The sequence below is a fragment of the Cyprinus carpio genome, chromosome B9, assembly GCF_018340385.1.
Source record: "Cyprinus carpio isolate SPL01 chromosome B9, ASM1834038v1, whole genome shotgun sequence".
NCBI classification, from domain to species: Eukaryota; Metazoa; Chordata; class Actinopteri; order Cypriniformes; family Cyprinidae; genus Cyprinus; species Cyprinus carpio.
Genome location: NC_056605.1, coordinates 23891142 through 23908449, shown reverse-complemented (window position 1 = coordinate 23908449; position 17308 = coordinate 23891142). Strand labels below are relative to the sequence as shown.

General features: G+C 39.9%; 2 protein-coding genes across 2 annotated transcripts; both read right to left on the bottom strand.

Annotated features, from left to right (window-relative positions):
• Window positions 1-112: 112 nt before the first annotated feature.
• On the bottom strand, window positions 113-12293 carry LOC109088799 (minichromosome maintenance complex component 3 associated protein). The gene is made up of 30 exons (XM_042731691.1): window positions 12150-12293; window positions 10390-11847; window positions 9660-9895; window positions 9468-9549; window positions 8705-8852; window positions 8411-8613; window positions 8115-8254; window positions 7808-8005; window positions 7406-7674; window positions 7017-7179; window positions 6747-6907; window positions 6379-6602; window positions 6015-6289; window positions 5830-5930; window positions 5568-5699; window positions 5219-5323; window positions 4578-4730; window positions 4293-4490; window positions 4132-4200; window positions 3906-4040; window positions 3669-3822; window positions 3222-3480; window positions 3040-3137; window positions 2219-2609; window positions 1868-2131; window positions 1655-1784; window positions 1384-1557; window positions 1129-1276; window positions 889-1037; window positions 113-761 (listed from the first exon to the last, which is right to left on the bottom strand). The coding sequence occupies exons 2-30, from the start codon at window positions 11759-11761 to the stop codon at window positions 359-361; spliced, it is 6534 nt and encodes a 2177-aa protein (XP_042587625.1). The 5' UTR covers window positions 11762-11847; window positions 12150-12293; the 3' UTR covers window positions 113-358.
• Window positions 12294-12593: 300 nt separating this feature from the next.
• Window positions 12594-16189, bottom strand: LOC109088804 (sterol 26-hydroxylase, mitochondrial-like). Its single transcript, XM_042731695.1, has 9 exons — window positions 15919-16189; window positions 15441-15631; window positions 15047-15246; window positions 14649-14846; window positions 14390-14553; window positions 14138-14304; window positions 13430-13511; window positions 13119-13319; window positions 12594-13031 (listed from the first exon to the last, which is right to left on the bottom strand). The coding sequence occupies exons 1-9, from the start codon at window positions 16156-16158 to the stop codon at window positions 12897-12899; spliced, it is 1578 nt and encodes a 525-aa protein (XP_042587629.1). The 5' UTR covers window positions 16159-16189; the 3' UTR covers window positions 12594-12896.
• Between the last annotated feature and the right edge of the window lie 1119 nt (window positions 16190-17308).

The following is a 17308-nucleotide window of genomic DNA, read 5'->3' as shown; positions in this document are numbered from 1 at the left end:
CTAGGCGGAAAAAATACACAAAATCAGTAGTTTGATAAAAACAATCTTTATGGTTGTCCAAAAATATACAATTAAATACAACAGAATTATTGGGATGAACAAAATACATTAAACTATTATTCAGAAAGCGGGAAAGTATGTATGAAAACAAATAAACAAATTCTAAATTACTGTAAAAGTACAAGGAGATACACACACTAAGATTTAATTAAACCTAATGGGTGACTAACATGACTTAAGCATTTTATCAAAAAATATAAAATTTAAAACAGCAAAAATAAAACTGCAAAGACCAATAGGCAGCAGGCAAAATACATTTTCTTTCAAACTGGGAGACCAGAAGTGTCATTCAGCACCTTCAGTTCTCTACAATGTCTAAAAGACACTTCAGCTTGAGGTCACACACACGTTCCTCCTCCTCCTGACTTGACAGCTCTCTTTTCAAGTCCTGGAAACGCTGGAACAAAGATACCGGTCTGTTTCTTTCACAAGATGCAGCTGAATCTTTCGTTTTTTCTTCCTTCAAATAAAAAGCAAACGCAGGTTTAAGGCATTTATAATGAAAGCTGCTTTTTAACTTCATACTGTTCTTAGTTATGCTAGAATACTGTACTTGTATGTGGAAGGTAGCAGCAGGGCGCTTGGAAGAGGAAGTCCTAACTAGAGGAGGTGCAGAGAGGAGGGTGCAGGGGAGGAAGAGAGGAAAAGAGGCAGAGGACAAATGATCCGCTTCAATTCTACGCTGAATCTGCTCTCCGATTCTAGATACACATATGGAAAAACAAAACAAAACATGAAAATAGACACAATCTCATAATGCATCATTATATCTTCTCAATTTTGTGTAAAACTCAGTTTAGTGCATTAAAAAAAAAGTTTCACCCTAACCTCTGGCCCTCAGCATTCATCTCCTGAACAGTTAAGAGAGTACGCTGAAGTCGCTCCATTATGGGATTCTGTGTGCTGTCTGCATCAAAGAGTCTGTTTATTTTGCAAGGAGATGATATTTTCTCAACCAGGTCAGCTGTTTCGGTTTCCTTTAAAGAGCACAAAAATAGAGACTTAATGCAATTACAGTAATGCAAGTATATTGATCCAGTTGTGATGGAGTCTCTGGTGTAACTCTACCTTTATGTGGACAGTGCCAGCAGCAGGGTGCTTTCGGGAGGGGGTCGTGGTCACGGGCATTGAGAGGACGGTGGAGGTCAGGGTAAGAGGAAACGATGAAGGGCGTAAAGGATCCGCTTCAATCCGACACTGTACCTGCTCTCCAATCCTACAGACACATTTTAATGGTTACTACAAACATTCAAGATTAAAAAAAAAAAAAAAAAAAAAAAAGCCAACACAGTTAACTCTAATATTAAATTTGTTAATGCTAACCTCTGGCCCTCAGCGTTCATATCGCGAATGGAAGAGAGAATCCGTTCAAAGTGCTGCGATATGGGAATATGTGCAGCATCACGCACAGAAGGCCATTCCTCTGCGTTTACGTGACTCTGAAACAGCTTCTGTTTGGGGAAATGTCTGGCCGTGGTTGGAGGCCTGACTTTTGACCTATCAGAAAACGTTGAAATTTTGTTTACATTTTTTGATGCAAGGGCTGTTATGCTATATACCGTGAATAATACACATGTAAAACAGTGATAGTTACACTTCTAAGGCCAGCTGTCTTTCCTGATATGTCTGTTTCACAGCCTCTATCCAGCTATCAGGGGGCTGGAAACACTTCAGGCTGTCTTTGTTGAAATATACAAGAATCTCGCCATCATCCGTGAGGGCATCTGTGATTTTAAAACATACATTTAACAATGGAACATGTTCAAAGCTCATAATTGGCATTATGTTACCAATCTGTTATTCTCACCTTTTGACACCAGAGTCTCCAAACTCCAGTCCTTCATACGATGCTCCACACACAGGCTTATGATTTCGTCCCAAGGAATTTCATAAAAGGACGGTCCAGTTGTCTCACAGTCATTCTCATCTGCATCACCCACATGAAAGTATTGGTAGTCCACTCTTCTTAGCAGGTTCTCCAGGCGGGACATTAGAATAGGTTGGCTTAAGGGTGAAGTAGGGATCTGGGATACGTACTGAAATATCGAGGCACACAAATGTGGCCAGGAGGCTGAGAAATAAGAAAAGAGATTAGTTTTGATTTCTCTCAATTAAGATAAAACTACTAAAATCTACAAATTCAAGGATTGGAACCTACCAGTTATTGGAGGCAGATCCCACTCAGGTAGTTGCCGGCTGAGGATGGCTCTCTTTAGCCACTCCATGTGTTCTGGAGAGTTCCAAGCCTGATGAGGAATCAGCTCATTGTTCTCGGGGAGAGAGAATTCAGGAGGTGGCCAGCAGAGACCGGACAGATGCTCTGATGAAACCAAACCTGCTAGGAAACTCAGCACACTGTTACAGAGCTGCACGATAGGCTCCGGGTGCTGGGACGGAAGACCTGCATGTTTCCTGTCCTGCTTGTCTCGGTGTAGTCTGGAGTAGAACTCACGGCACAGGCCTAACTCAACAACCTGCAGCAGGGTCTGAGAGGACAGGGCTGGGCCAGCAGGAGAACGGGCGGCAAGCCACCTGATGACATGACTCATCTGAAGCGAATCAATTATATAAAAAGAATGTGTAAGTACACAAAACATGTTACATTTTCAATAACGATTCAAGACATCAATCCTCATTTTCCCTGATAAGAAAAAAATCTAGATTTATCCATGCTTTCACCAAACATTATGTGCAACAGTGGAAACTACTTTTATTTTAGATGCTCTTAAAAAAGTAAATGGAAAAAAACTGCAACTTGGAATGTGTGGCCCCAATGATTATTTGGCTACAATTTATCACCTTAATTATATCGCCCTATTTTACCTATTGAGCCAATAACTATAGCATTAAAAAAAAGTTCACATTTATATGCGAATACCGATACAACTACACATATCACACATGACGCATCCCTAACACAAATATTTTGAACTATATTACGAACAGCTGTGTATTCTCAATATTTCTTTGCGGACCTACCTGCTCTGAGCCTTGCAGGTCAGTAAGGGTTGCTGGTATGTGGACGAAGATGTATTCAGAGATGAGACCATCTTTGACTAATGTATTCAACATGAGTGCTGTGAAAGAGAGACAATAAAATAATCAGATTGTAGTCTTTAACAGTCTTGTCTCCTATATTAAGTCTTTGCTTCAAAACTCACCTTCTTCCAAACTATGATCATTGGTACCGCCCTCTTGGTTGCCAATAACCACCACAACAAGTGGTATAGGAGAGTGCCAGCAGCTGGCCTGCTGCACCTGCCTCAGCTGAAGGAGAGCAGAGAGCAGGGACACATCCTCATCACCCTGTCCAGCACTGTTAAGAGGGGGAAGTAGCATCAGAAGAGCGTTGGTGCCATGGAGCTCCTTCTGTTCCTCCAGCAAACACTGGTCTTCTGCACTCAGAGGGCCATGACATGCCTGCACACAAACGCAGGGGTTAATCATGTCAATGCAGAGACATTTGGATAACTGGATATTAATGCGCTTCATTTCATGAGTTGGAATTTTTCCCCTTTGGTCCATTTTCTCCTCAATACCTCACTTTAACTGGCGAAGTAATGACAGAATTGTAATTTTTTAGGAAAACTATTGCTTCTGAAGCTTACTTTTATAGCAATGTGAACTTCATGAGTGTGTCCCCTAATATTTGTCAAGCTGTGACTAATGCACAGTGTTTTCAGTTGCCCTTTGAGTTCTTTCTCACTCTCTTCGGATTGGTTTTCTCCACCCAATTTAACCTCAAGCCAGTCTGTCAGAATCCTGCATGGAAACAAACAAAAACAAAAGAGGTCAGTAGTAATTTTAGATGTTAAAAGAAATTTTTCCACAATTTTGTTCCTTACCTGCTGGCATAGCTTATGTCACTATCACAGCTGCTTGGCAACAGAAGCGTGGCTTTCCAGAAGATTCTGTCTGGTGCATTAGGGGTGCTTTCTGCCACAAGAGTGGGCAGGTCAAGAGGCATCCATACACGCTCACTGCCAAAGAAGGATAATTAACCATTCAGACAATCATGGTGATAAAATTGATCTGCATATCTACGCCACACTGTATCCCCACTGTACTTACCTCAGTAAGAGATTGTAGTAGTAGGACACTTTCATTTGATGAACTGCTTCCAGTCGCATTTTCAGCAATCTATATTATTAAAATTAATTGCCAGGAACAATCATTAAGATGCATTCAAAAAAAAAAAAAAAAAAAACTAATAGAAATCTCTAATAACAGACCTTGTGCAAGAAACCGCCATGTTCCCGGAGTTACCCAGGTTGACCATCCCCTGGGCCAGGAGGTCCAGAGAGGGGCTCGTAGGGGCACTGGGTACGAGAGCCTTAAGTTTGAACCGTGGATCTACACAGCCAGGGGCAGCAGGGAAACCACGCATCTGTCTCTTTAGCTGACGACGCACAGCTACCACATCACGCCACCTAGAGTATATGCATACAGGTTTCTATAGAAAACCTATTTTCCAGGGCTTCCTTAATACACAAAGGGAAATAATAAGCTCCTCAAACCTCTTGATGAACTTGCAGATGCGCCTCAACTCATTGTCCAGGATATCTCGTGCCATTGAGGCCAACTCCTCAGCCAGTGTGTCCTCTACTATGCTGTTGCATTCCTCCGCTGAGCAGCGGGCGATACAAGCCGCCTTTTCTTCTAAAGCAAGCCTGGAAGGGAAGAACAGTATGACCAGTTTTGCACGTTCATTGATGAATATCACAAATATTTGTCAAAAGTCATGTTTCACCCAAAAATCAAAATGAAGAAATATTATATTATAATAAATGCATATATAATAAACATTTTGCAGAAATTGAGCTTAACCACTAAAATTATCTTAATGCCTAAACGTTTGCATTGTGACAATTTAAAATTAAGCACCCCCCCCCAAAAAAAAACCTCCTTCCTATAATCTAAACTCATATTATAAATCATATTACATAAATTTTTTTATATTATGCCAGATAAACCATCTTATTAATGGCTTCATTTCCTTTAGTCAAAACATAATTTCCTTTTTTCCCTCATTTAATTTCAGGGAGAAATGTGACATTTACATACAGTAATAATCCCTTACAACTGTTAATGAGGAAGCCAAAAGTGACAGACAATAGCAAAGAAAACCTCAGGGAGATATTTATGTAGGATGTGGTACCTTATTTCAGCGTCTGCAGACGCTCTAATGCTCTCTGTTAGCACCTCGTCACTGATTTTAGAACACAGCTCACCGCTGAACTGCTCAAGAAAGGCTTCCTTCCGCCTGACATCAAACACAAAAAAAAGAAAAAAGAAAAAAAAAAAAGAGTTGAAAACGCTCTGGTTACTAAACATAACCAGAAATGCCTAATATGCCATTGGTTTGTGCAGCTGCACAAACATTAACAAATCAGGATCCAGTATTCAGAGGAAAACAGAGTTACCCCCTAGATTCATGCAATGTGAGAGACCATTTCGAAAGAGGAATTTAACATACACAAAAACACTGAATTAAAAAATTCACACACCTGGCTTCTTCCTGCTTGCGTTTCTCCTCTGCGATTCTCTCCTTCTCAGCGATGATCTCTGACGTGGATAGTTCCCTCAGCAGTTGATTTAAGACTTCACTCACAACCGTTTCTAACTCACTGTCACTCGCACTGCAGAACACACATGAGCAGACAAATTGAGACACAAACACTGTTACAAATTTGTTTTGGCTTTCTGGAAGTGAAATCTTCTGGCTGACAAAAAAAAAAAAAAAAACCTGTGGGTCAGAAAAGTTCCTACCTGAGGGCTGCAGACACATATTCAGCAGCTGCACGTGATATATCAGAGACTTCGGCTTCCACTACCTCATTAAGCACCGAGTCCACCTCTGCCATTATATCCTGCCAGAGATCATAGTGTCATTAGTGAGCTTATGCATGTACCATAATGTAGGACTCTGCAGTTAAAACTGAAAAGTGTCTCACCTGATCTGTGTATGCTGGTTCTGGTTTGGGTGGAGGAGATGGAGGTCGGACTGGTTGTGGGGCTAATATGGGTTGGAAAACCAGCCGTGGTACCACAGGAAGAGAGGATTGTGTTTGGTTCTTCTCTCCGGTTTCCTCCGTGTCGTCAGATTTGAAAGCCTCTGTCATGCCAGGGTGGTCCACGAACAACCGTGGTTCAGCCTGAAGCCTTGCTGTCACCTGAGACCTGGAGTCAAGCTCCATCAAGGGCTTCAACTCCAGCCTCTGTGGAGGAGCTGCCAAAGACGAGGATTAAAATATCGACAGTAAGTACAAGTATATTCTAATTTTCACTAATGAACTAAGAATCAAAGTGCATCCACACCCTTCAGGGTAGCGGGTGGAGGCTCAGAAGACAGGCCGTCTCCTCTGTACTTGTTGTTGGAGTCAAAGCTGCAAACGGGATTGTGCTGGGGTGGGTTGGGCAGTGGTCCACCGTTCACCACCTCACCAATCAGAACAGTTCTCTTCCTCTCAATGACCACAGACTTCCTCTGCGGTAAGGAGAAATCAGGCTCCTGATAGGATGTGCGACTAAGTTCTACCATGCTGGATGAGAGAGAAAATAAGGCATTCATTTTCAAAAATTCTGCATCTCCAAAATACCTATTGCATTGAGAAAAGATCTTTGTAAAAAAAAAAAGTAATGTTTTTGTTAAAATCAAGACAACAGAGAAAATAAGTAGGACATACCCATCACTGATAGTAAGGCCAAACTGTTGAATAAAGTCTGTGGCTTCAGTGGCATTGCGGAACATGAGCATTCTGACAAAGTCCTCAACTGGAAAAATTGTGGATCTTTGGGATCCAACAGTAAAGGCCACATTGAGGATTTTCAGTGCCTTGCTTCTCACCTAATCAACAAAAACATTTTGTAATTAAAGAAACTCAAAGGTGTAATGAAGTGCAAAGTACTTCATAAATACTGCCTACAGAACTACCCTCTGGGTATGATGCATTTACCTGATTGAAGTATCTGTGAAGTATGCAGCTGCTCAAATAGGAAGCTGCATTCACAAGCTTAAAGAACCGGACAAAGTTATTGCTGTTGAGTGCTGCACAGGCCTGCACAGCAAAATCCACCTCTCGAGACTCCCGTACCTCTTTACGGAACTGCTGCACCTCGCTGTATTGACACAAAACAAATCCATTTGTATCCATCAAAGCAAATAAGTTTATTACAAATGTGTATTTCTCATTTACATGTTATCATATGAACTGAATCCATAAACTTGGTGTTGTTAGCGACAGAGGCCTAATCTTACTGTCTGAACTAAAGGAATGCCTTGACTATTGCAATGTTTTTTTCGGCTTTACTGCCAAAAGAAAAGACGATAAGAGCAAGGTTTTACCGAAGAATATCTCCGTCATTGAGCTTAAGCAACACATTGTATTGGCGGAACTCTGCTTCATTGGGGCAGTACACCTCTTTAGTGGCTAGGTCTTGATACATCTCCTTTAGACTCTGCAGGCATTTTGTCATATTCTCATTGTTGATTTTTGCATCAAAAGACATCATGGGTTCCTGGCAGAGGTGATGGGCACAGTGAATGTGGAAACGGGTACATTTCTCAATGAGCGATACTGTTTCTGGATCACATAGATGCTGCTGGGTAATGTCCTGCAAAAGAGGTTTAGTCACATGATTATAACATTGTAAAATTTGATATCAATCAGTTTTAGATATTTTAATTAAACTCAACAGTTAGACACCTTAGGGCCTTAGATCAAGCAATTAAAGTTGTTATGCCCACCTTGCGAATTCCTCTGGTTCTGTTCCAGACAAAGTCATACCAGTCACGGTAATTGCCCTCACCCTGGTCCATAATCTGGGTTACAAGGTAGTCCATAGTCATGCTTAGCACAGGAAGTGGTCTAAGCTCATGAGGGAGTGGTTCTTCCTGATCGGCCGAAGATCTGCTATACTCTTTGATAGCAGCAAAATGATCCACCTAAGCAGAATGAGAGGATTTTATCACAAAACTTCTAAATTTGACCAAGAACTCCACTGAAAACATGGATTTCAGATCATTACTGGACTGTACTATGATCATCACAAACCTTCTCTGTTTCTGGAATAACTTCAAAGACACTCAGCTGGTTGCGGGTTTCTCTCATATACCGCTCTTTCTCTGGGCACATATCAGGGCATGTTCCCACAAACACTTTGGACATATCCAGGTCTGTTCTTTTGGGTCGAGCTTTTAAGACAAAAAGATAATTTATCATCATTTATGTCGAATATAAATATAAAATAAAACAAACAGCATATACAACATCACATACAATAATAATCGCTGCATTTACTTTATTATAAGTTCATTACTTGATAGTATCAGAGCCAATTAAGGCTTTACCTTGACGTAATATCTTATCTCTCTGCTCTAGGAGGCGGTATCTCTCCTCCGCGGTTTCAGCCACCTGACCAATCAGAGGCTGCAGTACTGAGGGCAGGTTAATAATAGGTCGTTCTATGCTCCGTTCCTCTGAGACTGACTCCAATAGTGCCTCACTCTCAAACTGGAGTGTTTTAGCAACAGACGACTTTTGGATAGGAGAGCTGTAACATAAAAACAACATGCAGAAATAAATAATTAGGCTAAATAAGAATCATGCAAAGGGACTGCTTGATATAACATGTCTTAAATTACCTTTTAGAAAAGGAGCTAGTGGTGCTGATGGGCACTGCTCTGGGAAGAGGCTTGCGACTAGGGGAGGACTGCAAAAATGCAGCCCCAGACTCTGAGTCCCCTGTCACATCTTCGACTTCTGAAGGTTTATCAACTTTTTCATTTGGACCTGTAAATGAGAATCATTTCATAAGCATAACTGTATGAGAGTTAACATTTAGTGCACATTTAAACAGCAGCTCAGCAACATTTTTTTTCAGATGTTCATCAGTTTAAAGAAAAAAAAGCTCTCATGTCCTAATTTCCTGTGGCCCCTGTGTTGTTAAATTAGATTTGTACTGTAACTTTTAGCAGCCAAAAAATGCAAATGTGAAAGTGTACTTGACCTCAAACAAGTTTTGTAGGGCCAGATTTGTTACAGTGGAGGTTTCAGTTTGAAGCAATGCCAAACATTATATGACTGAAATATACTTTCTAAATGTTTCTTCTTGATAAACACTGTCAGTGCATTCATTGATAATTTCTTTAAATCATATTTTCATCCAAAATATATTCAATTTAAATGGTTCAATTATCAAAACCTTTTTCATCTTGCTTTTGTTAAACTGATGAAATAAACATAATTTTCAGCAGTAATTTTATTGGTGACATTAACACTGCATTTAAGAATAGCCTTTTGCATTTTAACAATACCACAAAGCCAAACCAACATTTTACATTTAATGAATTAAGATTTTTCCTTAATTGAATTGAACAGCAAACAAACAACTTAATAGTTACTCACTTTGCTTTTTCCTTTGCCAAAATATCTGAATTTCAGTCCTCTGGAATTGCTTTCCTTTCTTTTTGGCTTTGGCTGCAGATGCCTGGAAGGCAAGAGAGAGTTCATCTAATTAATCACAAACACATTCATTAAATGTAACCACTTTTGTGGCAATGAGCATTTTGTATTATATATTTAACTAGACATGCTCACATGATCTTGGAAATGCACGATGGCCAGATTCTTCTGAGGCCTGCAATACACCTTGAGCACTTTCCCAAAGTGCCCAAAATGCTGTATGATGAGGTTTTTCTTGTTGAGGTTGGGTGGGATGCCTTTGCACTGTATAACAGTGGCATCAGTAGGAGAGAGACCACCCAAACTGTCTGTGCTCTCCTTTCGAGAGGCACGTCTACCTGGAGTGTGTGTCTGTGCTTCAGGCTTGAGTGCTATAAAGACAAGTGATCACAATCTTAGAAATGTTAGCAAGAAAAATTATTTCAAAATAGCTTAGGATAAAATGTAGGTATATTACAAACCCATGTAATAGATTTTGATTTTTTTTAAATATTGAATTTTTAACGATGTATGACTCTGAACAAATGTTTTATTTTAAGATTATCTCTGTTGTCATCAGACACACACAGTTATTTTTAAGGACACTAATAATTAAATAAAAATGTTAAATGTAATCTTCAACAAATCTCAAAATCAATATCCATTTTATCATATTGTACATTAAAATGCTGTGATGTCTAAATTTACTTGTAGCTTTTGAGTTTTTAGTGTTTTGGTTTTTGCAGTTTACTTTTAATTCACTAACTTCAATTTATTTTCACAGTAGTATAGAAATGTAATATAGGTCAATAACGTGATGATAATCAAATTTCATTCATATTGGTGCGCTCCTGAAGGAAATCACAAGAACAGACATGTAACTTACAAACTTCCTCTGCATTTTTCAATGTGGGAGCCTGAGATCTTGGAGGTGTAGCAACCAAATCACTGCCTGGACCGGGTGGATCTGGTCTATCTGGAAGATGGCCTTCTCTCATCACTGGACTCACTTTGGATTTTATTAGGTCAGACAATGCATTGCGAAAAAGCCCTCCAGCTGGGCCCCGGCTCCTCAGCAGCGGGCGTTTGGCGGGTTGTCTTGGTCCATCAGCCCCAGCCTCACTACTATCGCTTTTAGCTGCATTTGGATCAACCGGCTCCTCTTTACGTTTTATGCCAAAACCCAATGCTCCTCCGCTGCTCTGTCCATCACCTGCTCTATCCTCCGTTCTCTGTGGGGCTTCAGTCTTTGGGACCCCAAGTCCAAAGGATCCAATGGCAGTACCAAATGCAGGTATTTTGTTATCTGATTGAGACTGAAGGCTCTGTTCTGTGAAGCTGAAGGTGGATGGAGTCGTGGGCTGGGAAGCAGGCGTACTGCTGCTGGAAGGGTTGGCAGGCTGAGAGAAGGTGAACTGAATGCTGCTGCCACCACCGAGTGCCTCCTTTTGTGAAAAATTAGCATTGGAGAATGAGACAGATGGAGCTGCTGCTGGCTGTGAGAAGCTGAAGCCCAGAACGCTCGGCTTTACGCATGAGAACAGCGAACCACTGGAGGAATTCTCCATAGTGCTAGTCACGGGTTTGGATGATCCAACAGCTTCGGAGGCTGAAGACAGATTTGAGCTGGGAGGTTCGGGGCTGACGCTGAAAATAGGTTTGAAAACTGCATCGTTGGGCGGCTTGAAACTAAACTGGCTCCCACCAGCTAGATTATCAGTCCTACCCCCTGTTGAGGAGCTGGATGTGGCAGCGGGTACAGAGAGGGCAGAAAGCTGACCAAAACTGGGCTGGTTGGTAACAGTGCTGCTGAAACTAGTCAGAGGTTGCGAGGCACTGGAGGAAAGACCAAACGCAGGAGACTGACCGAAAGCAGAGGTCTGATCAAAAGCAGACATCTGAGTCTGTCCTGTAGCTTGAGAAGATGAAGGCGATGGTTGTCCAAATCCAAGTGTGCCTTGACCCAAACTCGACTGACCAAAGGCCGGGGCTGTTCCCAGAAAAGTGAAGGAAGATGTCTGCCCCAAACCTTGTGATAACCCACCGGTCTGGCCAAAAGTAGGGATTTGGCCGAAGACAGAAGGCTGGGGTGTTGCTTGGCCAAAAGCTGGCTGACTAAAAGCAGAGGGTTGTCCAAAACCAACACCTTGTGCTGGGTTCTGCTGGGCAAAGGACTGAAACGGGTTTCCAGGCTGATTGGTGTTGTTTGGTGCCTGAAAGGCAGTTTGTGGTTTACCAAAGATGTTTGAAGGATTCATGATCGCTAAAACAGCAGCTGTTCAGATTTACTGATGTGATACTGAGCGAATCATCAGCTGGTCACGACCAACGTCCTCTGAATCCTCTAAAACAAAGACACAAAAGAGTTACCTATGACCTTCCAGTTTATCTCAAACCGAATGTATAAGTTATATAACACATAATCTCTTCATAATATGTGCAAACCCAAATTAAGCATGTTTTTAAGAGATCAAATAGGAAATATTAATATAAACGAAGGCTGCTCTAAGTTCTGAACGCGGAGTACGTTTTAACTCCCAAAACCAGCCACCTGAACACTAATAATATTTGTATGCATTTCATATCTACATTGTATATACAACAATCAAGAACACTCAAATCGAAAAGAAACAAAACTGTAAATACTTCGGCGTTGTTCTCGTCGCGGTCGGACAGGATGTTGATTTCTCTTCTTCGTGAACCGTCGCCTTGATTCAACAAGAGTCTCGCGCGATTGCGGCCTCTACAGGCAGCCAAGAGCATGACACCATCAGTACTGGAGTTTATAGGGCTAAAATAAACGAACCTTAAAAAAAATCCATCTAGGTTTAATAACATGCAGATTAGACAATAGATATGCACAAATTAGAAATATACTAGGGAAATGCCACAAAATGTCCCTAAATAAATGTGCCTACAAAACATGGAAACTAGTGTGTGTGTGTGTGTGTGTGTTAAAGGTGATATTTTAGTCATTTCATTTCATTAACTTCTATCAGTTGCTTTCCAATATTTATCTGTTGTGGTGATAAATTATAAATATACACAATTCCCCTTCCACTAATACTGAACAATAACGTAAAAGAGAGATTTTGGATTCATTAAAAGGTTTAATTGATTTTTGAAGTTCATATAATACACATATCAGCATAATTAAATATAATTCACAACAACAATTTAATGGAAAGAGTTATACAAAATTTGGTGAGAAAAATGTTTGTTTGTTTTTACGTTGTTACACAGGGTCCTTTATATTACATATTCCTAAGCACAAAAGAATTATATCCAGACAGAGGTAAAATAGTTGACGTATTCACATGATTCACACTAGCTTTTCATAGATGTACACTACACAGGCAGCTTATATCTTGCTGAAATTGTGGTATTCTTTAGCTATGGATCAGAAGATGCCTTCTTTCTCTCCACAAAGTGGAGGTTCACCTGTCTGTCTGGCACAATCCCTGCACGAGTGAGTGACTGAACCTCACCCACAGTTGGGTCTGGTCGGATTTCAAACAACTTGATTAGCTGGAATGAAAATATACAATTAAAAAGGACAATTTAGAATGTAATAAATCTGGCACAAATTTAAAAATAAACGTTTGTCTTTCTTACCCTTGCCAAAGCCAGATGCATCTCCAGTTCAGCAATGCGACGGCCAACACAGCCTCTGACTCCAAAGCCAAATGGGATTGACCCAAATGGGTTGGGTCTCGTTCTGCCATCTCTGAGCCAGCGGTCAGGTTTGAACTTTCGTGGCTCTGGGAAGATTTTCTCATCATGGCTCATTGCAAAGTGGCACAGACCGAATGATGTCTGTTTAAAAAAATAATAAATAAATAAAATAAAATTTAGCGATGCCAATTTCTGAACTGTCAACTCTTCTTTTTTTCATCCTAACATTTTACCTTCTTACAACAATTTACCTCTTTAGGGAAAAAGTGTCCTCCAATGACAATATCACTTTCTGAAATAAGACGAGAATTCATGGGCACCACAGGGTACATCCTGCACATGAAATTATAAGATGCAATTATACGCTTCTGGTCAAACGTCTAGAATAATAAAGTCTCTTTTCCTATATACAGTATACACACACATTTAAAAAAAATTATATTAAAAAATATTTTAAAATGTGTTTAACTGTGATGGCAAAGCTGAATTTTCAGCGATCATTTAGTCTTCAGTATGTCACATGATCCTTGAGAAATCATTCTAATATGCTGATTTGAAGCTAAATATTTATTTGGAAACCATAATACATTTTCTCAGAATTCTTTGAATTCTTTGATGAATAGAAAGTAAAAAAAAAAAAAAAAAAACAGCATTTATTAAAAATATTTTTTTTTAATAAATGTATATTTATTTATTTTATCTTGCTCACCCCAAATTTTAAAATGCTAGTGTATTACAGTTTCCACTAAAACATTAAATAGCAAAACTGTTTTTTTTTTTATTACTATATTCTATACTATATTCAATTGGTTTCTTTTAAATGGCTTTTAATTCAGTCCAAACATTTGACCGGTGTAGTCATAGTATAGATATTCCGAATTTGCTGTTTGGTTTGGCCACTGTCAAATGTTATTTTGGCTTCTTAAAGATGTATTATATTACGCAACATAATTCTCAACCTTAATGTTTCTTTGATGACAGCTTTGAGGTACGGCATGCTGTTCACTTCCTGTGCTGTTGGGATTCTGTCACCCTTCAAGACTCTGGTTACATCCTGATACAGAGCCTCTTGAGCTTCTGGATCTCTTGAGAGGAGATACAGCGCCCACAACATAGTGTTGGAGGTCTAGAACATGAAGAGGAAAAAATATCATTTCAAAACTCAAACGTATTTAGTTTAAATACTCAAAGATGCATTTAATGTCTCTTACTGTGTCCACTCCAGCCAACAGCAGCTCAGAAATACTTCCATAAACGTCTTTACTGCTCATCTTGACATTAGAAAGCAGGTAGGTGAGATACTCCCCAGCAACCTCCTGATTCGCATCCACACGCTTCTGTATGGCCTCCATCTTCATGTCAATCATTTTTCTGGCTATAATCCATAAGTACAATACATCTTCAAACTGCAAAACATGCCTGTATCTCTTACAGTCTATCTGAAGAGGATGTTTGACCTAACAAGCTCACCGAATTTGAATATGCCATCCCAGCCATTAATGTACCACTGCCAAAATGGCAAGTAATTGCGAGTCCAGTTTGGCAGGAACACCACATGCTTGTTATAGGTGAACATTTGTGCAATAGAATTAATGAAATCTTGTGTCTCGGCTGGAATCTCTTTCTCCAGGCAGCCAATGCGTGTCTCAAACAGAATGGATGAGATTCCTGAATGAGAAGAAGATTAGTAAAGAACTAAATAAATTGGCGTGCACATAATATAACAGTGTAGAGTCAGGCTGGCTCCTAATTATCCTCATGGGAACATGTAGCTATTAAGGGCATTGTGTCAAGCCAGTTACACCCTTGGGAATCTGTAAGAAGAAAGTGATTTTATCTCATTTCAAGTGCTTATGGAAAGGAAATACCTTCAAGGGAGAAGCGATAAAGCTCACTGGTCATGTTAGAGACCAGATCACCAGTGGGGCTCATCTCCCGCAGAGAGTAAATCCGTTTGATGAAGTCTGTGACCACCGCATTGACCACATCTCCATACTGAACGGAGTCCTTTGGATGCAGCATGCGTTTGTTCAGCACTGTCCGCAGTTTGTACCATTTCTCTCCTTCTCTGTTGAAGAACATAATATTGTCTTTTCAGAAGGCCCACAATAAACAGCACAACGTGCTAGAGTTCACAAGTTACATAAGCCAAATGCACTTTGGCTGTATAAAATCTCCAGACATGACTAGTCTTGCATAATGTATGTGTCACAAAACAAACCTCTGTTACAGATACAGAACAAGTGTGTCAAACATTTTTACTCTGTAAAAGGGCCGTAGCTGATGCCTTTCATGTCACGGTGCTCTCTCCACACATCCATTTGTCCTCTGGAGGGAAACTTCTCATCTTTTCTAAGGAGTTCCTCCAGTAAGTCCACACGGTTTATGCAAATGGATTGGAGGTTTCCAACATTCACTTTGTACATAGGGCCATAAACCTGTTTTTTGTATAACTGTAGAGATGAAAAACAAGTGGTGAAGAACAAAGAACATGTGCTAGTGAAGAAATATCTAGTTGATTTTGAGATAAATTGCATTGTATCTTCAAATTGTTTTAGAGCAACAAATAAAAATCACACTGGGATCACAGCTGGTATACTGAATTATTTAAAAGTGTTCAATTAGGAAAGACAGTTGTTTCCTTTCTATTCAAGGTACATAAGTTTGAGTACATAAATTAATAAATTAATCATTTACAGTCACATGATAAGCAATCTATGGCTGTGGTATCTCTCTGTACCTGCAGCTCATGCAAGCGATTCAGGTACCGTTTAAAGAGCAGTCTGTATATCATCCCAAAGGTTTTGATCTCTGGGAGGTCAGCCACAGTCTTGAGCTTCCCGTGGCTGTCCTGGACAGTGACAGAAGCAGCAGCATTACCTACTGCCCCTCTCCTGACGTCTGTGGCCACTGTCATGGACCTCAGAAAACTGAATCTGATCCTTCTTTCTGCAGAGCTCACTGCAAAACGAACAGCCATTATGGAAGCAGGGAGAAGAGTGAAAAACACTGATCACATGGGAGGGAGAGGGAGGTGGGACCAAGTCTCGTTAACCCTTCACTATCTGCTGCAATACAATACTGTATGTGTATTTATGTTTTTAAATATGAAACTTTGTCATGCAAATAATGATACTGTAAGAATATTACCATCAACTGGAAAATTTTCTCCACTTTCAAAATGTCATCATTTGTGAACATTCGGCTAAATTTCTCCTTTTGTGTTACGCCAAAGAAAACAGTTCAGGCAGGTTTGGAATTACATTAAGGGTGGAGAAACAATGACAATTTTCAGTTTTGGCGAACTAAAACCATTTCTTACAGGGCACAGTGAACAAACTTATTTTTTTAATCACATACCTGTGTTTAAAACGGCTGCTTTCCTTCAAAGAAATGTTTTTTTTTTCTTTAATTACCTAAAAAGATTAGATAATATAATATAATAATAAAAAAACGATTACACTTACGCAATTACTGGGGGCTGTTTCATAAAAGAATTAGCGGGGGGAAAGCGGGGATTAAAGTCCAAAAATTCAATTGGGACTAAAGCGTTTTATAAACGGCAATTTAAACGGGTCATATGATGTTGCTTAAAAGAACATTATTTTGTGTATTTGGTGTAATGAAATGTGTTTATGCGGTTTAAGGTAAAGAAAAAAAAAATATTTTCCAAATACTGTAACTTACATTATTGTTTCTCCTCTATGCCCCGCCTTCTGAAACGCGTCGATTTTTACAAAGCTCCTTGTTCTGAAAAGCGAGGTGTGCTCTGATTGGCCAGCTATCCAGTGCGTTGTGTTACTGCCAAGTAAATTGCACTGTTAAGGTCCAGAAAAGTATGAAAGACATCGTCAGAATAGTCCATCTACCATCAGGGATTCAATCTGAGTTTTATGAAGCGACGAGAATACTTTTTGTACACAAAGAAAACAAAAATAACGACTTTATTCAACAATTTGTCTTCTCTGTGTCTCTCCGCATCACTGTAGTGCCATTTTGGAGAATATGAGCTGAACGCAAGCAGCGTATGCTCTTCTGTGTCAGCCGCGCTGCACGGAATGGATGCGCTGTTTTCGTTCAAATCAAAGTGTAAATACACATAGAAATCGTATCCTTGTATCGTGGCTGAC